This window comes from Hylobates moloch, unplaced genomic scaffold, assembly GCF_009828535.3.
Source record: "Hylobates moloch isolate HMO894 unplaced genomic scaffold, HMol_V3 SCAFFOLD_7, whole genome shotgun sequence".
NCBI lineage: Eukaryota > Metazoa > Chordata > Mammalia > Primates > Hylobatidae > Hylobates > Hylobates moloch.
The window spans coordinates 57,308,738-57,336,516 of NW_026652282.1; the positions used below are offsets into that span (position 1 = coordinate 57,308,738).

General features: G+C 37.6%; 1 protein-coding gene across 3 annotated transcripts in view; it reads left to right on the forward strand.

Moving 5' to 3' along the window:
- The window catches only part of EDA (ectodysplasin A), a 411,651-nt gene that overhangs the window by 324,018 nt on the left and 59,854 nt on the right, over positions 1-27,779 (forward strand). For all 3 annotated transcript variants that reach the window (XM_032757112.2, XM_032757113.2, XM_032757114.1), the window contains exon 2: positions 4,755-4,860. In XM_032757112.2, the coding sequence (XP_032613003.1) occupies positions 4,755-4,860 (106 nt within the window). The remainder of the gene's footprint in view (positions 1-4,754; positions 4,861-27,779) is intronic.

Sequence of the window (27,779 nt, forward strand, 5' to 3'; positions counted from 1 at the left end):
TTTAATTGGACTTACAGTTCCACATGGCTGGGGAAGCCTCACAATCATGGGGGAAGGCAAGGAAGAGCAAGTCACATCTTACATGGATGGCAGCAGGCAAAGAGAGAGAGCTTGTGCAGGGGAAGTCTTTTTTTTAAAGCCATCAGATCTCATGAAACTTATTCACTAATTACAAGAACAGCAGGGAAAGACTTGCTCCCATGATTCAGTTGCCTCCCACCAGGTCCCTCCCACAACACATGGGAATTAATCATGAGATCTGAGTGGGGACACAGCCAAACCATGTAACTATGTTCAAAGCATTTTCATATACAGGCAGGCAGTTCTCTTCTAATGAACACTTGACTTATGAATGTCCCATATTCATCAACAACCTCTCTTGAGGGACTTTGAACTACTCTTACTACTCATGGAAGGTGAAGTTGTTTCTGCTGTCTGCGAAGTTTGTTTCTCCCTCATCTCTCCTCTTCTGGGGGCTTGAGTTCTCACAAGCTCCTATTAGACCCTTAGAACAGTTAATACAAGAGTATCTTCTCCTACTGCCACCACTAGGACGCAGGAAGGTGCTGGGGCCCCTGCCAGAACTCCCATAGGAGCTGAGCCCATGAGAGAGCACAACGAGTATGAGGGAATCTCTGGAATTGTAGTTGGTAATGGCAGGGAGGTTCTTCATCTGCATTTCAAAATATCTTTTCCTAGAAATAGCATTGTGCTTAATAGCCTACCCTTGTAGAACTTGGGTATATGATAGATTCACTGATCTAGACCACAGCCAGAAATCAAGCAGTAAACAAATGGCTTCTAAGCCACTAGAAAATATGCATCTTACTTATTGGAAAAGCCGTTCAAAACCACACTCATTGCCTGTTTATTCTGTTTGTACATGACTCTAATTAGTTTTAACTAAATGTCAAGCCTATAGCAGATTATAAGCAGCAAATCTGAAGGGACTGGAAAAGATGTTACAGGTAGGTAAAGTGAAATCTGATAGTTGATGACAAGATAAAAGATAAAATAACATTAAAAAGAAGTTTAAGCACTCAAAAAACCAATCACAATGAAACAGTACTTCACATCCACCAGAATGGTGGATTGATTAAAAATACTGACAATACCAAGTGTTGGTGAAGATGCAGGGCACTGGGACCCTTTATGTTGTTGATGGGCATTTAAAATGGTACAGTCACTCTGGAAAATAGTTTGGCAGTTTCTTACAACAAATACCATATAACCCAGAGGTTCTACTCCTAGGTGTTTACCCAAGAAACATGAAAACATAGGTCTACACAAAGACTTGTACATGAATGTTCATATGAGCTTTATTTATAATAGCCCCAAACTAGAAACAACCCAAATGTCTATCAACGGGAGAATTCATAGAAACAATGTGATAGAGCCATACAGTGAAATACTGCTACTCAGCACTAAAAAGGAATGAACTAGTGATACATGCAACAACATGAATGAATCTCACTGACAGTATGTTGAATGAAAATTCATATTCATTCATACATATGAAAAATTATAATGGATGATTCTAATCTAGAACAGGAAAAATTAGCTATTGTGATAGAAATCAGAACAGTAGTTGTGTCAGGGTCAGGGCACTGGAGAATGACTGAAGGGCACAAGAGAAAATTTTAGGGGGTGATGGAATTCTTGATTTATCTTGATTTTGGTGGTAGTTACAAAAGCGTGTATATTTATCAAATCTCTTCAACCTGTATGCTTAAAATTTGTGCATTTTATTGTATCTAAATTATATATCAAATTTTTATAAGGTACAAAAATTTCAAAAGGGAAAAAAATCCTTCAGAAGATCCCCCTGCTGCAGGATCTAAGTCTAAATTCCTCAACATGATCTGGCTCTTACTTAATACTCCTTGGCTTATTTCTCACCATTCCCTCTCACCTCCTAGCACTTATTCTAAGCTACTTATAGTTCCAAAAGTTGTTATTCTTTCTTTTTCCTCTGAACCTTTAAGCACAGCACTCCTTTTTCCTGGAATTCCTTTTCCATTTTCCATTTATCACTAAATCATTGACATCCTTTAGGACTCACAGAGGTAGCACACCTCCTCCAAGACGACTTGTTCACTTTCAGGTTGTGTTAGATGCTTCCCCTCTTGCTCCCAGAGAGCTTGAAGCTCCTCTCCATCAAAGCATGTATTGCTCTATAATGTAATTGTAATAATTAAAAAACCCTCAAACCCATAGTGGACTGAGGTCATTTAATGTACAGGCAAATAGTCCTCCACATATTCAGTAAGCCCTGAATTAAATCACATAAACTAATTTCTTTTTTATTGCATTATACTAGGCCCTATCATATACTTTAATATTCACAAACACTGAAGTAAATATTGTTATTACTGGGTTTTGGGGGGTTTTTTTAGTTTTTATTTTAAGTTCAGGGGTACATGTGCAGGATGTATAAGTTTGTTTCATAGGTAAATGTGTATCTTGGGCATTTGTTATACAAATTATTTCATCACCCAGGTATTAAGCCTAGTATCCATTTGTTATTTTTCCTGATCCTCTCCAACCTCCCACCTTCCACCCTTCAATAGGCTCCAGTGTGTTTTGTCCCCACCACGTGTCCATGTGTTCCCATCATTTAGCTCCCACTTATAAGTGAAAACATGCCGTATTTGGTTTTCTGTTCCTGAATTAGTTTGCTAAGGATAATGGCCTCCAGCTCCATCTATGTCGCTGCAAAGGACATGATCTCGTTCTTTTTTAATGGCTGCATAGCTGAAGTAAGTTTCAGCACTCAAAGTTTTCAAGAAAACTCTTCTATCCAGGATGACTTGTAGAGTTGCAAATGATTGAGATTTTATTGTAAACAGCAGTTTAGTTTTATACTATTATTAGTACTTAGCTTATTTATATTGTGAGTTAAGTAACTTTCTGTGGGCTTATCAGGAAAACTAGCCAAACTTTATTATGTTGATTGTATGAGAAAATGCATTTTTACATTCCGATCAAGTGACTCAAAACTACTACTCAGTTGAACCATGTAAAATTGTTGATTGATATTCAACCATTTTTGACAAAAATGGCAGTTTATTTTGAAATGCAATCCTGTTGACAAGATGGAAATTACCTACACATTGATTTATTAATTTTATATTTAATACATTCATGTATCCTTCAAGATGCTAATCCTACACCTTAAGGATATTGAGCAAATCACAGAATTTTGAAGAAAGTTTGTGTAGAATATTAGGGCTTTCTTGGGTCCAACCCATTTTTTTCCACTTAATCAGAGATGGAGCAGACATGAGGACTCTGAAATTGTTTATTTTTTGAACTGATAATAGAATGAAAATGCAGATTCATTTGTTCTATTTTAGGCCCCAAATTAACCATTCTATTTTGAAGATTAAGTTCCATAATAATAGTAATAGCAAATATTTATTAAGTGCATACTACATGCTAAGTACTGTTCTAACTCTACAACTGTTTTATCTGCAAAGTACTATTATTATCCCTATTTACTGATGAGGAAACTAAAGCGTAAGTAACTTGTTCAAGGTTATACAGCTAGTAAGTGGCAGAGTTGGCATTAGAATCACTCAATCCTACTACCATGTTTACTGTTTACCTCAAGCACATGGTTTTACCACAATAAAGCACTCATGCTAAAAGATTATGATTCGATTCAGCAAATATATATTTAAGTTATGATTATTAGTGAAGTCAGACCCATTCACATATGAAACATATTGTATTATTATGAGAGACCATTATAAGACAGTAGAGGACCAGGTACCAAAATTAGTCTTATAGACCACAAGTGCTGCAGGAATCTCAGAAGAGGAGAAAATAATTGTGTGCTTTGTCATGACTAACTCCCAGAAGAGCATTGACATAAATGGTACCTCAGTATTGGATGCACAGCATTTGGGAACAAACCAAAATTACATCATAAATAGCAATGTGGCAAAATCATGAATGTGTAATAATGAAGTCCAATGGGGAGCAGCAAACTCAAGGTTTTCTTTCTTTCTTTCTTTTTCTTTCTTTCTCTTTTTTTTTTTTTTTTTTTTTTTTTTTTTTTTTTTTTTTTTTTTTTTTTTTTTTTTTACAGAGTTTTGCTCTTGTTGCCCAGGCTGGAGTGCAGTGGTGTGACCTCAGCTCACTGCAACCTCCACCTCCCAGGTTCAGGCGATTCTCCTACCTCAGCCTCCCCAGCAGCTGGGATTACAGGCACCCCCCACCACCACACCCGGCTAATTTTGGATTTTTAGTAGAGATGGGGTTTCACCATGTTGGTCAGGCTGGTTTCGAACTCCTGACCTCAGGTGATCTGCCCACCTCGGCCTCCCAAAGTGCTGGGATTACAGGCGTGAGCCACTGCTCCCAGCCAAATTCAAGGTTTTCTGTTCAATTTTCTGTTCAACTCAAATTCTGAGTGAGCATCCTCAGTATGTGCGGGAAGTTAGAAATTTGTGGCTAGGCTCTCTGAATCCCAGAAATATATGAAGAAATGGGACCTGATGGATTATTTATTAGATATTCAGGGTGGAAGGAATGGGATTCAGAAATTAACCAAAATTTCATGCCTACATGATTGGAATAATAATGGTATCAAAAATAAAATGGTTTGTACAGTGGAGGGGAAGATGGGCTCAGGCTTTAGACACATCAAACTTAAGGTACAGGTAGACTGTCTATGGAAATCTGGTTTTTTATGTTGGCTATAACTGAGTGGGGTCAACATTTGACTAATGTACTTGTAATTTTTACAGATGGCCCTATTGAATTTCTTCTTCCCTGATGAAAAGCCATACTCTGAAGAAGAAAATAGGCGTGTTCGCCGCAATAAAAGAAGCAAAAGCAATGAAGGAGCAGATGGTAAGTCTACTCAGTTGATCCTTTATCACTTCTGAATTATTTGTTAGTAAAAGTATCCTTTTAAGAACTACCTTCTCGGTAGGGCATGGTGGCTCACACCTGTAATCATAGCACTTTGGGAGGCCCAGGCAGGCAGATCACTTGAGGTGAGGAATTCAAAACCAGCCTGGCCGACATAGTGAAACCCTGTCTCTACTAAAAATACAAAAAAAAAAAAAAAAAAAAATTACCCGGGCCTAGTCCCAGCTACTTGGGAGGCTGAGGCAGGAGAATCGCTTGAAACTGGGAGATAGAGGTTGCAGTGAGCTGAGACTGTGCCGCTGCACTCCAGCCTGGGTGGCAGAGTGAGACTCCATCTCAAAAAAAAAAAAAAAACACTACCTTTTCAAGTGTGCTTCATCGTCTTATATACTGTCCACAGACCCAAGGTCATAGACTATTTCTGCAGCCTAACCTACCAATCAGTCCTTTAACATAGAACTAACTATACAAGGATCCTCCCTCCTCCAACTCCAGATACTTTCAGTCCTTTCTCAGTATGTCTGAGAGCCATGATAGCATTTGTATCTCTCAAAATCACCCTCTATAAGGACCTCATCTCTCCCGGAGATGTCCCACACCTATTAAGGTCAACAGGAGGATTTGATCCTATTCTTGGAATTGACAGTGTTGTACCCTGCTAGCACTTACATGATGTGTTAATTCCAATGATAATTTTATCAATGTTGGTATCCACTACCATGCCCAAATCTGAACTAGACCTTCTAGAACTCGTTTATAAGTTTCTTGTGAAAAGAGATTTCATTTCTCTTTGTATAAGCCTAGAATCTAGCCTACTATCTGGAACACTGTTGGTGATTGTTATGTAAGTTGATAATGTTGACTGCCCCTTCAGCTAGGCAGTGATGTATCAATGGAAACCATCCCTGTTCTGGGTGTAATAGCTTTGAGTTAACTAGCAATGCATTCTGTGGGGCATAACAAAATGTTGAGCTAGCTCCTGGGCAGGGTCTTCGAATTGCTCTGATATTTCAGCATCACTCTGTCAATTGACATAATGCTACCCCTTTAGGCACAGGGGTTTGTAGAATACATAGCTCTGGGCTGCTGCAAAGGCATCTGGATTCAAAGACAGCATGTGTCTGGCTACATCTGCCAATAATATGTGTTTGGAGGATTACAAAGCAATATGACTTTATACAGATGAAAATGAAATTTTTAAACGGACATTTGTTGATGTGAATAAGGGCCAATGATGGAAGCAGTTTTAGAAGGGGGGAGCTATTAAAGAGATGGAGCCAGGACTTTGTCAGTAGGGGCAAGAAGAAGTATAACTGGCTGAAATCTGAGAAAGAGCTCAGAACAAGGACCCCATAATAATACAAAAAAAAAGAGCCAGAGCAGTAAGATAGGGTTTTCTAGTCAGTGGAGGTGGCAGCAGCATTGAGCCTTTGAATGGAGCACTGGACCAGTGGGGCCATTCTCTAGAGCAGTTATGCAGATTCATTCTTAGAGTCTAAGAAATGCAGTCCATGAAGTAAAAGTTACCCATTATCCACCTACTACTTGTAGCCAGTTTCCCAGAAGTCTTCTGGCTATGTGGAAGCAGGGAGCTAAGAAGCATGGTCCCTTTCCTCTCCTAATAATCTCACCCTCTGATACATGTAAGTCTCTCCACCTTCGGCTTTTCCCCTGAGGCTACTCCCACAACCATCAAACTTTTCATAATCCCTGGTTGCGAAGGAAGAGAGGAGACAGGTGGTAAGAGCAATATCACCTTCTATAGTGGGCATGGTCTTCCCTCCCTCTCTGAATGGAAAGTCTAATGGCTTCTAATGTTTACCTCTTCATCTAACCTCCCAAGTTTTCTCTTAAAGAAGATAATTTCCTCCTTTCCCCAAAACTGCTTTATCCAAATTCGGCTACCAACATCTCTGATACCAATCTTCCTTAGAATGTTTATTCTGTCCTGATACAAAACAGTTTTCTCTCTGGTCAAGGTCAAAGCCTCTCTTATTAATTTTTAGTACTTCTTATCTACTTCCCTCCTGATCTGATACTCTAGTCAGTCACTAGACTCTAGTTTCTTGGTGCCAATGCCAAGTTTCTCATGCAATCCAGGCATTTTTTCTTTAATCAGTATAGCTTGGAGGAATCCAAGAGTCCCTTAGAGTTAGGAGTATAGAATGCCTGGGGGTCCTTGAATTTTATTAGATTTCTAACTTTTCACCTGGTGATCTGTAGAACCATTTCTTTAGATGTGGCAGATGCTCCAATGAGTTAAAGAGTGGTAAGTCAATCCAAATCTCCTTTTCCTTTGAACCATTCTTGTTACTCTGATGAGTGTATACTATATTTATTCAATATACTCATCAAATATTTACTAAGCAAATACAGCAGTTTATATAGTACTTGAATAAACATTCAATGAGGATTTTTTTTAATATCCCTACTGCCTAGAAACAGACTTGGCATCTAGTAGACCCTCAATAAATATTTCCTGTTGCCCTCAAAGTGATTTACTTCCAGCATAAAGAGACAGACAATAAATAAAGTTGGTTAAATTTGATAAGTGGTATGAAGAAAAATATAGCCAAGCAACAGGGAGACAGAGTGATGGGGTATGCTGTAAGGTGATCAAGGAAGGTATCTCTGATAAGGGAACATTTGGGAAGAAACCTGAATGAAATGAAGTAAGAGCTATGCAAATGTCTGGGGAAAAAAGAAGCAGAAAATTCAAAGGCTCTGAAGCAGAAGAATGTTTGGTATGTTCCAGAAAGATCAGTGTGGCTGGGAGCAAAGTAAGAAGAGGAAGAGGGAAGGAGATGAGGTCAGAAAGCAAAATCCAATCTAGAGCCTTGTTGGCCAAGATAAGGACTCTGGCTTTTATTCTGCATGAAATGGAGGACCATTGGAGGATTTTGAGCAGAGGAATGACAGGATCTGATGTATGTTTTAACAGCATTCCTCTGGCTGCTATATTGAAAATAGGTGCAGGAAGAAAGGATACAAGCAGGAAGAATCTTTAGGAGAGTATTACAGTAATCCAGGCAAGAGATGACGGTGGCTTAGACCAGGATGGAAGCAGTGTGGGTGGGGAGAAGTGGTCAGATTTTAGAGAGATTTTGAAGGAATGGCTGAAGGATTTTTCAGATTGATTAGATAAGGGATATATGACAGACAGAGAAGAGGCATCAATGACCCCAGGGTTTTGGACTTAAGGAACTAAACAGGTAGAATTGCCATTTCTGAGATGGAGGAGAAAAGGAGAGAAGCGGTGTAGAGGAATATGGGGAAAGAGTTTAGTTAGGCTTGTTAAATTTGAGGTAGCTATTAAACAGCCAAGTGGATATATAAGTCTATACTATACATCACTGTGTATCATGAAAATGAGATGACTCTCTTTTGTACAAATAAAGGACTTGTCATTGAAGAAGTGAGTCAGACTGGAAACTGCTCTGAACAGAATAAGCGGTGGGATGGGATAGGTAAATCATAGTGCGGCAAGTTAAGGCCAAAAAAATATCTATGCCAAGAGATTTTTTTAAAATTCTTATCAGGTGTTGATTCTAAATTCACAAATTACTTGATATGTTATAATAAAAATTTAGCTATCTAAGCTCAGGTTTGCCTCACAAGTGTCAAAGAACAAGTCATTTACCTTGAAGAGTTAAGAACATGGCAGAAGTTCGTGACCAGCCTGGGCAAAATGGTGAAACCCCATCTCTACCAAAAATACAAAAAAAAAAACAATAGCGGGGCACTGTGGCACACACCTGTAGTCCCAGCTACTCAGGAGGCTGAGGTAGGAGAATTGCTTGAGCCCAAGAGGCAGAGGTTGCAGTGAGCCAAGATCGTGCCACTGTACTTCAGCCTAGGCAACAGAGTGAAACTCCATCAAAAGAAAGAAAGAAAGAGAGAGAGAGAGAGAGACAGAGAGAGAGAAAGTCTAGACCCTACTTCATTTGTTTGGTCATTCATCATTTAACAAATTTTTTTTACAGGTGCCCGCCACAACACCCAGCTAATTTTTGTATTTTTAGTAGAGACTGGGTTTCACTATGTTGGCCAGGCTGGTCTCAAACTTCTGACATTGAGTGATCCGCCCGCCTCAGCCTCCCAAAGTGCTGGGATTACAGGGGTAAGCCACTGCACCCAGCCTAGACTTTCTTTCTAGGAACTATAGATATTAAGCTTAATGATCTCCACAAATCCCTGTGGGAGAAAAAAATTTTAATAAACAGTTCATTAACTCTTGGAAAAGGAAGGGATGTAGTGATCCTTAGGAGCTGCATAGGTTCACCAAGAACAAATCAGGCTGCAGAAGCCTATTTTCCTGTTTTCATCAGACTATTAAACTAGTTGATTAGAGGCATAGCATACACATAGTCTATCTTGCCTTTTAAAAAGAAAGTCAGTGGCAATATCCAGGGTATATACAATCTTTCTGACTCACCATTCAAGAATGACTAGGTTCATCTCAGTTTCTCCATTCAGATTACTTTATAAATGAAGGCATTGTCTAGCTAAGCAGGAGTCCCAAACACACGGTTAGTTTCAACTCTTAGAAAAGAAGTGAATTTCGTTTTCTTTACTACATTTCTTCCTTGAATTCACTGACTTGAGTTGGCCAGAAGTATTTCAGATCGTTTAAGTTTATTTGTACTAATTATGTGAGGCCTTTGGTGGTGGTTGTTCTTCAAAGAAAGTATGATACCTTCATTGTGGGTGTTGAGTCACAACAGTTCTAGAAATCTGTGCCAGGATTTCCTGCTGCGTCTTATCTTTGTGATGTGTTTCTGAAGTAATAATAGCTCCGGGTGGCTTGTTTGGTCATCTCTTGCCCTGCACTCCAGAAATCCACAGAACTTTATTTTCTAGTTAGAATGAACTGTCGAGTGTATTTGGGAGGTCATGAGGCCTTAGAATCAGGTAAAATGAATCCAGAATTCCCAAGGAGGTAGTTTCCATATTTTACAAATATTATTGTAAAAACATCTGTTCTCTTCCGATAAGAGCATTTTCAGGAGTTAATAAAAATCTTAATATCTCTCCAAACCTGCCTGCCTTCCATGTTTCTGTCCTGGTAAGAGAATAAAAGTGCAGCATGGTGTAACAGAAGAGGTACTAGACTGAGCTGCAATTTCTTGATCCCAATCTTGATATCACTGCCACCTTACCAGCCATGTGAACTTGGAGAAGTCACATACTTCTAAGCTTCAGTTTTCTTGTCCTTAAAATAGGGATAATTAGCCCTGCTTACCTCACAGAGTTGTTGTATTTATCAAAAGTGTTAACGTCTGCAAAAGTACCTCATTTTATTTTATTTTATTTTATTTTATTTTATTTTATTTTATTTTATTTTATTTTATTTTTGAGAGGGAATCTTGCTCTGTCACCCAGGCTGGAGTGCAGTGGTACGATCTCAGCTCACTGCAATCTCCGCCTCCTGGGTTCAAGCAATTCTCCTGCCTCAGCCTCCCAAGTAGCTGGGATTACAGGCACCCACCACCACACGTGGCTAACTTTTATATTTTAGTAGAGACAGGGTTTTACCTTGTTGGCCAGGCTGATCTCGAACTCCTGACCTCAAGTGTTCCTCACGCCTCAGCCTCCCAAAGTGCTGGGATCACAGGCACGAGCCACTGCACCTGGCCTGCAAGAATACTTCAAAAATTATTAAGTGCTATTACTATGCTGTCTCTGGAAAACAAACATACTAATATGGTCTGCCAGGCATTTGGGGCATTCACATTCCCTAATTTATGGACAACAATTATAATTTCTTCAAAAATGCTCTCTCTCAGCCAAATTGCCCATTTTTGTTCTCACTCATGCTATCCAAGCCCATAGGAAGAAGACTCCAAGCCTCACACTATGGCCTACTTCATCACAGCAAATGATCACATCTGCACATTGCTCTGTGGCACTATCTCACTCTGGCTGGCTGGCTGTATATATGTATCCTTTTTGTTAGTACCTCTTAGAAATTTCTCTTCCTTGTAGTTTACTTTTGGATATATCAAAAAACTTAGTATTCTTTTCTACTATTATAAAAGAACAGAGGGAAAAACAAGATTGAAATATATCCTTTGTACTTCAATTTTTAAAAATAATAATGGAATGGGGCATAGCTACTATTAAATTGATACAGATGAACATGAGAGTCTATGATGTCAAAGAAAACAGACTTTCTGCCTGTACAAATGTTAGCTAGAATTAAGAATTGCCCTCATTTTAGTATTGCTCTTGTATTTATTGCTTTCAGTGAGCCATCACTGTGGATTATCAAATGAGAGAGTAAAATCATTTTGAGAGCGATAGAGTTTCAGGGGCTTGTTCACAAGACAAAAGTAAAGCTTTTGAAGGCTCACCATGTGTGTGGACTCGAAGAGGATTGTTGATTTCAGATGTAGAATCCCCAAGGTTGCCTGCTGGTAGTGGGTGCCAACAGCTTAAGTGCCCACAGCAGAACACTCTGGAGAGTGGCTTTATATCAAATAAGACATTAAGTAAGCTAAAATATCTTAGCTTGCTCATACTCCAAAATATCCTTTAAAACTGTATTTTCATTGACGGAACTAGCCCTGCAGTAAATGATCTCAACAGGCCATCACCACTAACACTTGGTTAACAAGCACCTTTAGAATACCAACTACTTGTAAGACATTGTACGAGGTTCTGTAATTGGTATAGCTACCAAACTCCTGTACTTAGTATGTAAGGCCTAAATTGAATTGGGTATAGAGGTTAAAGATTAAGATGCTTGAAATATTTATGGGATTTTTTAAATTACAAAAATGATACATATATTATAACAAATATGAGCAATACAGAATCAGGAAAGGTATAATGTGAACATGCCCTCCCCACCCACTGCCCCGCTACAATAGTGCTTATAAAGTTAAGACATCTTTGAGGAATATCTCACTTGCCTAAAGGAGGTCACAGTCCCACCTGACCTGATGTTCTCTAAAGGTCGTTCCTGTCTACTCAGTCTCTCTAAAGTTCCTTCTAGTTATTTTTTTCTCAATATTAGGGAAATTGGTGAACTCTAAGCCAGGAGATATAGATTCTAATTCCAGCTCTGCCATTAGTAGTTATAGTAGCAGGATGACCTTAGGAAAGTCTTACTTCACTTCTCTGATCTTAGTTTCTTCTAATGAGTTAAACTAGAATCAGTGATTCTCAACTGGAGTGTAAGAGATCCAAAAGCATATAAGGAGTTCTTTTTGAAGCACGCATACTCCTGGGAATTCTGACCACTCCACATCCCATTAAGAAAACTATACTGAGGAAGGTACTATTACTGATGGGAGCATATCATATCCTTCAGATGTATTAGGGTAAGAAAAGATGTTGAACTACTAGAATAGATGGTTGAATTGTTTCCTTCCAACTCTGATATAACTTGTTACTAACTATTCCTGACTTCTATAATATAATGATAATAGCTAGGCTAGTTTTAGCCAATCAGATGATGTCTAGATGATTAAATACTAAGGGTTTCAATTTGGATGATCAGTGAGCCTTTTCATTAGCATCCCTGAGAACGCTCAATAAGGATTAAGCGCATGCAAATGGTTTCATGAAGTGAAGGCTAAGAAGGTTAATCTGTTGGCTGAGTGGTGAACTGCTAGCTCACTTCTGTATGGCTCCTCAAAATATCACAGGCAGATATAGATGTGTGGTCAGAAGGCACCTGTTGACTCTGTAGTGTATTACTTACACAACCCTGCCTTACTCTAGATTCTACTCCTTGACCTGTAGGACCTCTTCAGTCTAAAGATAAGGAACTACTACAGCTTCCTTTTTTAAAAAACTCATTCATTCAGTAAATGTTTATTAAGTACCAAACTAGTTGTTAAATCAATGTTTATTGATCACCCTTCCAGACACTAAGGGCACAGTAGTGAACAAGATAAGACCCTACCCTAATCAAACTCACAGTGGATGATTTCAGTACAGTGTAGTGACCATATAATGGGGTAAGCACAGGGTGCTATGGGACACACTGTCACCTGATCTAGACTTGGGAGGACAAGGAATGTCTCCTAATAAGTGTAACATCTAAGCTGCAAACTGGTGGATGCTATAGTTAGCCAAATGAAGATTTGAGGGAAGTGTGCACCAGGCAGAGAGAATATATATGTTGGAAGGCTTAGAGTAAAGAGGGAGCATGGCTCATTTAAGGAACTGAAAGAAGTTTGTAAGGTTGTAGTATAAAGATCTAAAGGGAAAATGATAATAAATGAGCTGGCCAAGAGGGGTCAAATCACGCAGGGCTTTGGAATCAATTTTATGGAATTTAGAAACTATCCTAAAGGCAATGGGGAAGTACAGGATCAATGTCAAGAATAGATTATGTGGCAAATATCTTCAAATGCTAAACACACATACTGTAATCCAGCAATTCCACTTCTGTTTATAGATACACTAACACACTGGAAATCATTTATCAATGAAGATATTCTTTGCTATACTACTGATAATAGCAGAGAATTGGAAATACATGTCCATTATTTAGGAACTCATTAAATATGATAAATCTGTAACTGGTCATCATGGTTGCTCTGAGGAAGAAAACTGAGTGTTTGGGGCTGAGGTTAGGAGGGAGTTGACTAGTTGAACATGTGCATGTTCTACCAGTTTAAAATAAACAGATAAAATTTAATTTTAAAAATAGTCTGGACACAGTGGCTTATGCCTGTAATCCCAGCACTTTGGGAGGCCAAGGTGAGAGGATGGCTTGAGGCCAGGAGTTTGAAACCAGTCTGGACAACATAGTGAGACTGCATCTCTACAAAATTTTTTTTTATTAGCGAATTGTGGTGGCATGCACCTGTAGTCCCAGCCACATGGGAGGCTAAGATGGGAGGATTGCTTGAGCCCATGAGTTCAAGGCTGCAGTGAGCTATGATTGAGCCTCTGCACTCCAGCCTGGCTGACAGTACAAGACCGTTTCTCAAAAAAATAAAAATAAATAAAATGGGCATGATATGCCATTTTCTACTTATTACCTAAATACATTAGCAATAATTTTATAATACATTAACATCCTATTATAATTAGGAGGTGGAAAAACTCATATATTGCTGGAAAGAATGTAAATTGTTATAACCATTTTGGATCTTAATCTCTCTAGTAAAGTTAAACATTAGGATACCTGTGATCCAGCATTCACTGTCTTGGGAATCTAGCCTACAAAAATAAGAATTCGGCCAGGTGCAGTGGCTCACACCTGTAATCCCAACACTTTGGGAGGCCGAGGCAGGTGGATCACCTGAGGTCAGGAGTTCGAGACCAGCCTGGCTAACATGGTGAAACCCTGTCTCTACCAAAAATACAAAAATTAGCCGGATGTGGTGGCATGGCCTGTAATCCCAGCTACTAGGGAGGCTGAGGCAGGAGAATTGCTTGTACACAGGAGGTGGAGGTTGCAGTGAGCCAAGATTGCACCACTGCAGACTGGGTGAAAGAGTGAGACTCCATCTCAAAAAAAAAAAGTGAGAATTCTGGTATATAGGTCATACATAAAAGGGTATTTATTATATCACTGTTTTGTTGCCAAAAGGAGGGATAACTCTAATATCTATGAATAAGAAAATGGTAAAATAAACTATGACGTAAACATACTATTGAATATTATGTATATTATTATTCAATGTAATAATAATAGTAATATTATTACTATTAAAAGGAATGAGTTCTATGTAGTTCTGTGTAGGGGTCTGAAGTAGCCATGTTCTATTGCTAGGTTTAAAAGTGCAAGTTTTAGAGTAATGTGTATAATATGATCCCATTTTCATAGAGAAAGATTTTAACATATATTTTTTATTTTATATGTAAACATATATAAAATATTTTATAAATATGTATAGGGGTGTGTGTGTATATATATATATATATATATATATATGTAAACATAGGAACAGATGTGGGAAGGGGAAGCATCAAACAGTGAATATCGATTACCTTGGGTGGAAGAGGGTTGGATGGGAAGGGAATAACTATTAAGTGGTTCTTTATGTAGTTCTATATGTTTGATTTGTTACAATAACATGTGTAACTGTAATTTATACTATCGCAAGGACAAAAAACCAAACACCGCATGTTCTCACTCATAGGTGGGAATTGAACAATGAGAACTCATGGACACAGGAAGGGGAACATCACACTCCGGGGACTGTTGTGGGGTGGGGGGAGGGGGGAGGGACAGCATTAGGAGATACACCTAATGCTAAAGGACGAGTTAATGGGTGCAGGAAATCAACATGGCACATGGATACATATGTAACAAACCTGCACATTGTCACATTGTGCACATGTACCCTAAAACCCTAAAGTATAATAAAAAAGAAAAAAAAAAAAAAAAAAAAAAAAAAAAAAAAAAAAAAAAAAAATAATGGACGGGAAAGGGCATAATGAAGACAAAGAAGGGAGGAGATTGCTGTAATGATACACAAAAGGAATGACAGTGGCTGAATTAAAGTAACAGCAATAAAGACAGAAGTAGATAGATTGAGTTCATAGGTGGAAAAAATAGGACTTGGTGATTTGATTGAAGGGAGAAAAAGAAGAGTCAAGGAAGCCACCCAGGTTTCTGGCAAGGTACTATACTAGTCACTGATGTAATGATCAGGGGAAGAAGATGTGTGGTTTTGGACAGGTTGAGTTTCAGGTACCAGTGGGAAATTCAAGGAGGAGAAACCTGTAAGCAGTCCGAGATATGCATCTGAAGCTCAAGAGAGATAGCTGGTCTGAAAATACAGATATGGAGATAATTAGCTACATTAGGACTCTCTCAGTTACAAGTGACAGATAGCTGGCCTAAATTGGCTTAAGATTTTAAAAAAGAAGGAGGGGGAGGATTTATTGCCTCATTTAACTGCAAAGTCCTTCATGAAGCTGGCTTAAAACATGGCTTAACCTTGGGGCTTAAATGATATCATCAGGACTTTCTCAGCTCTGCTTTCCTTTGTATTGGCCTCATTCTTCATGTAGGTTCTTGCTATGAGGTGACAAAAATAGCTACTAGAAGCTCTAGACTTACATCTTACCAATTCAACAAGCCCAGTGGAAAGAGGATGACTTATTCAGTAAGAAAGATGTTGGCAACACTGGTGAGAGCAGGTTTAGTACAGTAGTTGGGGCAGAAGCGTTCATGATGAAACCAGATGAGGAATTAGAAAACAGCAAATATAAACAAAAGAGAGGAGGAGAAGAGAGGAATAGCAGAGATTCATTAAGCATCTATTATGTGGAAGACACTGTGTTATATTACACCCAGGGACACAAAGATGCATAAAATATGGGTTTTTTTTAAGCTCTGGAAGCCCACAGCCTTCAGAAAAGAGAAAATCTTACAAGTAATTCACAAAGGTGATAGATAAGTACTTATATAGAGGTATAATAAGACTGCAATGGGAGCATAGAGGAGGGAACCACAGAATGGTCAACCAAATACATTAAATACATCTCTGAGGAGAAGTGCATAATGGCTGGCACATACTAGGCATGCATATATGACAAATTAGGTGACAATTATGTTTTGGAAGGTGAATGGGACTTTGATGAAGAAAGCTAGACAATCTATTTCTAACAAAGGGAACAGCAAGTACAAAGCTAACCAATCCCCTGGTGCAAGGTAGCAAAATACATTTAGTACCTTGATGTAATTTAGAAGCAGTGATTGATCCTACCTTCCTTGTGTAAGACTCTTAGCTGACTTAGAGAACATAAGTCCTATGTAATTAACATGTTCACAAATGTAGAGAGAGCTGTTTTTGAAATGGTGAAGTACCAAGGATGCTTTGCTGTAGGCTTATGAATCTTGGCTGCATTTTACCACTGCTTCCAGCATGTAGTTCCTTTAATGAACCTAGTACTCTGGTGCATTAAGTCACTTGTTTAGGGTCTAGTCACACTGAATTCTATATACTGCGAGCCAGAGGTCTAATCAACCTATGCTCTTTGTCACATGGTATACTGGAAAGAAGAGGTCTTTGTGCAGATCTATTCTCCCTATAGCAAAACAAGTCGTGGGCCTGGCCTGCTGCCAGAAAGTTAGTAGTGTCATCTGTGTAGATGAAATTCAGCACCTCATTATCTTACATTGTGCCAGAAGAGTGGGAAGAAGATTGACTTGGTAATTTGCTATGTTTCGATCCTAATCTGCTTAGAAATATGATTTCTTTAAAAGGAAATGGAAAAAGAATGTGTTTCTCATGATAGCTTCACAGTATCTCCTGAGAGGATGTTCAGCTATTGTAAATACAGCAATTTAATTCTCTCCTTGAATTTCAGATGTATTTCATCTCTTTAAAAAATAAATGCGTTGAAATGATCAGATTATAAAGTATGAATTGTATACTTCCAAAAGTGGAATTTTACATTTCAGATTACACAAAAAAAACTTTTTTCATGAGTCATAAAGTTATTGGTTTGTATACTATGTTATTTTTATACATCATCTCCAAAACTCTTTAAAAATAAGTTTACATTGTAACCTATTTAAAGGAGAAAGGCATATTTGCGGTACACATATTTTATCTCAGAGGTTACTTTCAAGTTAGTTTCATTTCAGCGTTTTGAGTCTAATTCATTCTTCCCACCCTGTAGCATAGTATGCAAAATCCAGAAGCTATCAGAAGCAAGGCCCAAATTTAGTGTAGTAAAGCTTCTAGTACATGGATGAAATACACACATAAGAAAGAAAAAAGAACAAGGCCAGGTGTGGTGGCTCACACCTGTATTCCCAGTACTTTGGGAGACCAAGGCAGGAGGATCTCTTGAGGCCAGGAACTTGAGACCAGCCTGGGAACATAGCAAGACCCCCATCTCAAAAAAATTTTTTTTAAATTAGCCAAGCTGGGTGGTGCACATGTGTGGTCCCAGCTACTTGAGAGGTTGAGGCAGGAGGATCACTTGAGCCCAGGAGTTTGAGGTTTCAGTGAGCTATGACTGCACCACTGCACTCGAACTTGGGCAACAAAGTGATGACCTGTCTCAAAAAGAAAGAAAAAAATTCAGTTGATATCAAGTTTCTGACCCTTAGTTTCTCTCTGAGACAGTTTGGGGTAAGGAAAGAGCATAGGATTTAAAATCACACAAATCCTAGCTATACTACTTTTAGCTTTGTGGCCTTGGCCAAGTCATGTAACCTCTCTCAAGCTAACTTTCTCATTATATAATGATAGTAATGATACTTCCTTTGATAAGACTTTATAAGGACTAGAGATAAAGTAAAATGCCTAAACCATTGCAGGCACATAACAGGTGCTCAATAATTGGTAATTATTAGTATCAACTGTAAAATGAGAATAGTACTAATCCATTTATTTCTCAGGTTATAAGTCGAATAAATGAGAATGCTTTTTTTTTTCAAGCACCTTAATCTCTTAGCTATTTCGTAGTTGAAAAGAAGTTATCCTGCTTATCTCACAGGATTGTGATGATCAAAAAGGATAATAAATGTTAAAACACCTAGAAAAACATAAAGTGCTGCTCAACATTGGGACCAAACTTCACTATATACTGAACATCTCACTATATGGCCCAGAACGGGATCTTCATGGTGATTCTTAGTCCTCAATAGACAGCTGTATCTAGCGTGATAAGACAGGGAAGTCTCAAAACACTTTACAAAGATTTCTGTTAGGTTTCAAAGTTTGCTGTTAACGAAGTAGACCTTAATTACCCAGAAAACTCATTTCTGTGGAACTCCTTATATGGAGCCAAGGAAGCAAGGTATTAAACTGTGCATAACTCTATTAGGTGAGGACTATATAGCATTGTAATTAGAAAGAAATCTGAGGTATAGTGTTCAAGCCAACTCTATAAATGCCATCTTAAAGATTATATAATGTATTCTAAAATATTTCATATGGATTTTTAAAGAATTGAATAACAATCAAATATGCTAAACGTAAAAATGACTCAGCACACAGTTTAATAATTCCTGATGCCAAATATATATCAGAATCTGTAAGACCTTAACAATATTATTTATGAATATAAATTATTGATCAAAACTGTACAAGTAAATGTTGAAGACTGGACCAAACCTGATCTGGGTTGAAGTCCTGAGCTCCCTCACTCACTCATCCTCTAATTTGGAGCTAGTCGGCCTCCATGTCATTTCACTGATTGCTGTAAAGGTCAAATGAATTGCTGTCTCTGCAAATGCTATGCAAACTGTAAAGTGATGTACAAATGTGAAGTATTATTTATCATAAAAGTTGAATACAGAAAAATGGTTTGAAACAGTTTATTAATTTGGGAATGTCAAAGAAATAAGAGCGTATGAGAAAACCAAAGGTCTGGTTATGTTTAGTATATCATGCAACATTGCCATGGGGTGGCAACCATAGCAACAAAGTAAGTAATCTTTTCCACCAGACATTTCTGGTTACAGCCTCTTGTTTGACTCAAGCCAGTCCCCCTCCTTGACTGCCTTTTTATCTTCTCACTTTTGATCCTTATTCATCCTTCCAAGATCCAGCTGTAGGCTTCATAGCCTTTAAGAGGCCTTGATAAACCTCTATCCAGATAGCTCATCTTAGTTTACATTCTTCCACGTGCATGCTTAAGATACTTATATTTTCTAGGCCTTTTTCATGTGCTTCTCGCATCTTCACAGCTAGGTAACAAGCCAAAAGAGGTTAGAGATTCCTTCTATCTCAGTGTGGCAACTAGCATAATGCAAACAAACAGTTAAGTACTTAATGAATATTTGTAGATTGAAAGGAAAACATGCTGCAGGCCCAATGCTAAAGCATACCCTTCTTTCAAAAAAGAAAACTATATTTGAAAGAGCTTAAGAGATGGTCAGTAGACAGTGCAGTTGTCTATGAAGCCACAATGAGTTATATATATAATGGCAACTAATTGGTAACTTATTGGGAGATCAAGGGAAGAAGTTGTTATAAATATTTGTTCATGAGGGAGCAACCTTCAGGCCCTTTCCAGTTCTATCCCTGTACCACAGTAATGATACTGTGCACAAATGGCTTCCTCAAAGGGCTATACTGTGTAATATACATAATGTTCCATTTTCACATTTAAACGTAAGTTAAGAAACAAAATTACATTGTAATTTATCATCACATATTTATTATCTCCCCTTCATCTCCCAAATTTTACGATTTTTCTGATTGCTAAGGTGTAGTGTGGCACTCTTCACCATTTATTGGCATAATACAGAGCTTAGATAACATTCACATGCAGAACACCCTCCCTGGGGCCCCTAGGGTTCTGTAATTTTTCTAGCACGATGGCTGTAACTAGGCCCCCTTTTCTTCTTGCTCAAGAAAACCTATCAGAATGTGAATAAGAGTGACACTATCATAGAAAGAACATTTGTTCCAGTTTTTATTTAAGTAAATTATTAGTGACCTTCAGGACTTTGTTAGTAACAAAATGTTTGCAGTACACTTCAATACCACAGTTGCAGTCACTGGGGCAGTAAAATGGACTTTGGTTTCGCATTTAAGGACCTGGGTTCAAGTTGTAAGTCTGCCACTTATTTTCTATGAAACTTTGAACATGCTTCTTGATCTCTCAGCCTCAGTTCCTATAAAATGGTAATAACAGTAATACATCACTGGGATGATATGGGGATTAAATACAATGTTATTTGAAAAACCAATTTTGAAAATGTAAAGCCCTGAGCAAACCTGAGTTCTATATCCGCTTATGCACCCATGTAATTCTCCTTTCTGTCATTGCCATACCCTTGGTTTAGGCCTTCCAACTACCTATTGCTTTGTCTCCTTCCTTACCTTATATGAATTCCTCATCCCCTTTTCCTTCAAAATCATTCTCTTGTAGTTGATCCAACTAACAGTCACGGATTCATGTTCTTTTCCATTAGAATTAGCTATGCTAAGCCCTAACTCCTAGAGGTTGTTCTTAATTATGAACTTGCATGCAGTCTGGGACAGAAAAACAGAAAACTCCTTACTTACTTTAGAGTTTTCAATCTTTTCCCCCACCCCCAGAGAATGTTTTTATATACACCAAAAGTCAAGCTCTTCTGTTGCCTTCCCAATACCTTCCGTGTATACCCACACATAGCCCAGTGCTGAAAGACAGCTTAGGGAATGCAGAGGAAAGGGATTGACCACCAAAAACAAGACAAGGATCTTGTGGGAAGACAGGACCCAAGTTCTCTAGATGGCTGAACTACAACCTCAGATGTGTTGGCATTCTCAAAATTTGTATGGGAACCTTCAGCAGTAGGGCCTGGCTATACCTACTGCTACTGTTCCAAGCTCTAACACCACATGGTCCAGTCCAATAGAGCAAACAAAGATTGTAAAACTAGGACCAGCTGCCACTTACAATGTTTCTTGGGCCTTCACAAGCAACTCCACTCCTTGCCCATTGCTCCTCCTACTGGTTCTGATCCATACTGGAACTCCCTCTAACTTGCATTGCCTTCTCCCTCATTCACTAGTTGTCCCAGTTGAATGAGAATTGTGAGTTCCTAGGTCTCTCTCAAAAGACACTCTTCCATATATACAACAGGAGACTTATACAGTGGCAAAATCTAACAACCCGAATGCCCATCAACAGAATAGTGTATGGATAAACTATGATATATTCATACAATGAAATATTAAACAGCAACCAAACCAATGAACTGTAGCAACACTTATGAATATGAGTGAATCTTATCAATATAATGTTAAGCTTATAAAAAGTAAATCCCCTGTGTTGAATTTGCCAACAAAAGAAAAAACTATGTTTGTATTAAACGTATTTAAGAAGCAAGTCATCTCAGACCTGTAATAAAGGCAAACCTAATTTAATACTGAAAAAACTAAGTCCTAAAATATTAAATGTAGCATAATAACCTTTGTAAGTTACAAACAACTAACTTTAAAAATACATATATATTAGGAATATAGATAAACGTGATATAATTATACGAAAAGGAAATTGAGGAAATGAATGAACACAGGATTCAGGATAAAGATTACTTGAAAAAAAAAGATTACTTGAGTGGGTAAATTGTAGGGAGATGAGAGTGAGAAGGAAGCATATGGTTGAATGTAAGTTTTTAACAAAGTCCTAGCTTTTGTTTTGGGTGACTCTTTTACAACTGCTTATTACATTATTTTATTAAAGCTAAACAAATACAAAAAAAAGCAATGGGGAAAGGAGTCACTGTTCAATAATAGTGCTGGGATAACTGACTGTCCAAAATAATAAAATATGCAGAAGAATGAAACTGGACCCCTACCCATCACCATACACAAAAATTAACTCAAGATTGATTAAAAACTTGAATATAAGACCTCAGAGTATAAGGATCCTAAACAAAAACCGAGGAAACACCATTCTGGACATCAGATTTGGGAAAGAATGTATGACTAAGTTATCAAAAACAATTGTAACAAAAACAAAAATTAATAAGTGGGACCTAATTAAACCAAAGAGCTTCTGCACAGCAAAATAAATTATCAACAGAGCAAACAGACGACCTACAGAATGGGAGGAAATATTTGCAAACTATGCATCTGACAAAGGTCTGATATCCAGAATCTATAAGGAACTTAAGTTTGTCTTTATTACAGGTCCGAGATGACTTGATTCTTAAATACATTTAATACAAACATAGAACAAGCAAATTGAACAAGCAAAAACAAATAACCCCCTTTAAAAAATGGGCAAAAGATATGAACAGACACTTCTCAAAAGAAGATATACAAGTGGCCAAGAAACATGAAAAAATGTTCAACATCACTAATCATTAGAGAAATGCAAATCAAAATCACAATGAGAAACCATCTCACACCAGTCAGAATGGCTTCTATTAAAAAGTCAAAAAATAAATGCTAGTGAGGTTGTGGAGAAAATGGAACACTTATGCACTGTTGGTGGGAATGTAAACTAGTTCAACCACTGTGGAAAGCAGTTTGGAGATTGCTCAAAGAACTAAAAATAGAACTACCATTTGACCCAACATTCCCGTTACTGGGTATATATCCAAAAGAAAATAAACTATTCTACCAAAAAGATGTATGCACTCATATGTTCATGGCAGCACTCTTCACAATAGCAAAGACATGGAATCAACCTAGGTGCACATCAACAGCAGATTGGATAAAGAAAATGTGGTTCATATACACCGTGGAATATAACACAGCTATTAAAAAGAATAAAAGTATGGCCTTTACAGGTACATGGATACAGCTGGAGGCCATTATCCTAAGCGAATTAACACAGAAACAGAAAACCAAATACCACATGTTCTCACTTATAAGTGGGAGCTAAACATTGGGTACATATGGACATAAAGATGGCAACAGTAGACACTGGGGACTACACGTGGAGGGAGGGAAGGAGGGAGGGAGAGGTCAAGGGTTGAAAAACTACATTTTGGGTACTATGCTCACTATCTGGTGATGGAATCAATTTTACTACAAACCTCAGCATCACACAACATACCCATATAACAAACCTGCACATGTACTCCCTGAATCTAAAATAAAAGTTGAAATTTTTAAAAAACTAAATAAATAAAAGTGGGCTACATATAGACCAATGTGAATGTGCTACAAATGTAAAATAGATTTCATAATAGATTTCAAAGACTTAGTACCAAAAAGGCAATGTAAAATATCTCATTAATACACACCTATATTGATTACATGCTGAAATTAAAATAGTTTAGATTTATTGGGTTACATAAAAATCTATTAAAAATTAATTTCACCTGATTCTTTTTACCTTTTTAATATGGTTAATAGAAATTTTTAAATTACCTATGTGGCTCACATTTGTGACTCACGTTATGTGTCTATCAGACATAGAAATGTGTCATGGTGGTATAAGAATTCTAGAGCTCTGCTCTTTATGTGTATAGCCAGCTGTTTTCGGGCTTAAAGCTATTTAGTTTGTCTTTTTAGGTTTAATAATTCTAATTTATTTTATTTCAGGGCTTCTGAAACCTTAATTGAAAGTTTTAATAAATACAAAAGTAATACATGCTCCTTTTAGAACAAAATTAAGTATCAGAGAAATTTATGATGTAACAGAAGGAATGTAACACCACAATCTTAGCTCCCAGATATAGGCACGGTTAAGAATTAAGAAGATTTTCTAGGTATATGTGTTTTTAAAGTATTAGAATGTGAACATCAAAGTTATCCCTATTCTTTCTCATTTTTTCTGATACCAGAGAGGCAATGGAAGGTCATGGTTCAATGTTTGTGCCAAGCAGAGAACTAAAGTAGTGGTTCCCACCTCTGGAGTTACAGTCCTCTGTCGTTAGCTGGAGTTCGGATGTTTTTTCCTGGCCAAATCTCTTCTCCTCACCCCAAAAGTTCCATTTGGCATATGTTTATACTAAAAGCTGAAGTGAACTAAAATTAGTGTTTTGAGAATTTCCTAATACCCCTTGGGAAAATATCAGAGACCCAATGGGATATTGTAAGACCAGAACTAACAATCACTATTTCAGTGTATTGATTTCCAACAAAGTACCTGATCATTTCTCTCAGTGGGTATGAACGAGGCTTCTGATGGGAGTGTAATGATTTGGAGAAAACAAGATGGATCTATTTCTCTATAGGTTTCTCTCTGTTCTTAGGAAGAAATTCAATGGAGGTAGCTGTGACGGGGAGGGGGTGGAAAAGGGGTCCAAAAGTCAGATTTTGATTATGTGCTAGATCTTGAAACTTTTCTTTTCAAATTGCCTGAGGCCCTATAAAAATCATTAATATAGAAATAGCTATTTTTTCAAGCCTTGGACTAAGTGTCATGGAAATTACAGAAGTTATTTTCTTTGTTCACATTATTGATTGACAAGTTCAAAGATTTTGGATACATTTCTTGGAACAGACATCAAACAGTTTGACATTTTTCCTTCTTTTCTATTCAATGAAATGAATCCTTCATTCAACATCATATTCTTAGGAAACACACCAATGAGTTTTTAAATCATACTCTATATTACCCCCGTTCCTGCACTGGTTGAGACTTGTGAGAGAAAAATAATACAACCTGCTCTTTTACTGCTATTCTGATTAGAATCTCTTTCCTCTCCTTTTTCAGGGAAATGGCAGACTTGAACTAGGCATTCCAACGAAGGCTTTTCTGAAACTTTTTAAGTCATTGTTCTCAGCCATCCTATCTATTCTAAAGTCCATTATCATTTTCCTTCTAGCCTGCACCCCTTGACGCCACAATTCTAATGTATTTGTCTGTTTCTTTCTTGGTCACATGTTCATTTGTCTTGCTTCTGCCTTCTCTTAGATTGGCAGTTCCTTGAGGTGAGAGACCATGTCTAGGTCTAATTCCAAAGTAATATAAATTTACATGGTCAGAAAATACTTATTAACAAAATTATTACCTAGAACCCATTTGCCCCAAACCCTACCTAGGTTTATTTTATGAAATTCATGCTTTCATTTAAAACCATTAAGTTCACATAACAGTAAACTTCTTCAAAGATCACACAAAAAGATAAATTGGAGCTAGAAACACAAATGAACAGCATGGAAGAGTTTTGGATATTAATGGCCCATGTATATATTTTTCACATTTTTAGTTTGCTTTTGCTATATAAAAATGTGTCCTGTTTATGGAGTACTGTGTGATCTTATTTATTAAACAGAACAGTAGATTACACAGATCTTTCAGTTGGAAATACATCTGGAATTCAGATCTAGTTCAAACACTAACTAGCTATGGGACTTACGTGCTCAGTTTTTTGGGCAGAGGAAGGAAATGACCTAACACTGATCCTGATAACCTCACAAGGGTATTGACAAGATCAGTGCATCAGAAATATATCAGAAAGTGTTTTGTAAACTAAATACCATATAAATATGTGGGATGTCATTACGTTTGCAGTTTCAACATTCAAGAAGGCCAATCATTTCCTGTTAGCATCCCTTGTACTTTGAGGATTTGGCCACAAGGTCCTTTGGCCTTTGTCAGTATCATCAAAAATGCCAGCTTTTAGACACAGATGTGATTTATTTGAAAGAATTATATTAGCTCCCTTTTATCTTTTAAAAAATTAAGACAATATTTTATTAAAATAACAAAACAGGCCCAGCCCAGTGAGGCACGCCTGTAATTCCAGCACTTTGGGAGACCAAGGTGGAAGGATTGCTTGAGTTCAGGAGTTCGAGACCAGCCTGGCCAATGTGGTGAAACTCCATCTCTAAAAAAAAAAAAAAAAAAAAATTAGCTGGGTGTGATGGTACACATCTGTAATTCCAGCTATTTGGGTGGCTGAGGCACAAGAATTGCTTGAACCCGGAAGGTGGAGGTTGCAGTGAGCTGAGGTTGCACCACTGCACTCCATCCTGGGTGACAGAGCGAGACTCTGTCTCAAAAAAAAAGAAAGAAAGAAAAAAAGCAGCTTTCTTGAGATATAATTCATATATCATACACTTCGCCCATTTAGTATATACAATTCAGTGGTTTTTAGAATGTTCTCAGACTTGTGCAATCATCACCACAATTCATTCTAGAACAATTTCACCACCTCAAAAAGAAACCCTTTAGCTATTATCCCTCAATTCCCCTATTCCCTCTCCCAGTCATAGGCAACCAGCAATCTACTTTCTATCCAATAAGTTTGCCTATTCAGGATATTTTATATCAATGGATTCATACACTACGTGGTATTTTGTGTCTGGCTTCTTTCTCTTAGCATAATTTTTTCAAGGTTTATCCAGGTTGTAACATATATCAATACTTCATTCCTTTTTTATCATGGTAAAATATACATAACATAAAATTTACCATTTTAACCATTTTTAAGTATACAATTCAGTGGCACTGAGTACATTCATAATGTTGTGCAACCATTGCCACTGTACATTTCCAGAACTTTTTCATCCTTCCAAAAAGAAACTCTGTGTCCATCAAACAATAAATCCCCATGCCCCTGCTCCCTGCAGCCCCTGGTCACCTCTATTGTACTTTCTGTATCTATGACTACCTATTCTAGTTCCCTCAGATAAGTGGAATCATACAATATTTGTCCCTTTGTGTCTGGCTTACTTTCCTTAGCATGTAAGTCAAGGTCCTTCTGCATTATAGCATATACAGTACTTCATTCCTTTTTGTGGATGAATCGTATTCCGTTTATGAATATACTATATTTTATCCACTCATCAGTTGATGAACACAGGTTGTTCCTGCTTTGGGATATTATGAATAATGCTAATGTGAACATTCAAGTACAACATTTTTATGGAAATATGTTTTTATTTATCTTAGCTATGTACCTAGAAGTGGAATTGCTGGGCCAAATGTTAACTTTGTGTTCAGCTTTTTAAGGAAATACCAGACTGTTTTCCAAAGCAGCTACATCATTTCATAATCCCACCAGTAGCAGATAAGTGTTCTAATTTGTTTATATTCTCATCAACACTTGTCACTATTTATCTTTTTGATTATGTCATAGTGGGTGTGAAGTGATATCTCATTGTAGTTTTCATTTACATTTCCCTGATGACGATGATGTCAAGCATCTTTTCATGTGATTATTGGCCACTTGTATATTTTCTTTTTCTTTTATTTTATTATTATACTTTAGGTTTTAGGGTACATGTGCACAATGTGCAGGTTCGTTACATATGTATTCATGTGCCATGTTGGTTTGCTGCACCCATTAACTCATCATTTAGCATTAGGTATATCTCCTAATGCTGTCCCTCCCCGCTCCCTGCACCCCACAACAGTCCCCGGAGTGTGATGTTCCCCTTCCTGTGTCCATGAGTTCTCATTGTTCAGTTCCCACCTATGAGTGAGAACATGCAGTGTTTGGTTTTTTGTCCTTGCGATAGTTTACTGAGAATGATGTTTTCCAGTTTCATCCATGTCCCTACAAAGGACATGAACTCATCATTTTTTATGGCTGCATAGTATTCCATGGTGTATATGTGCCA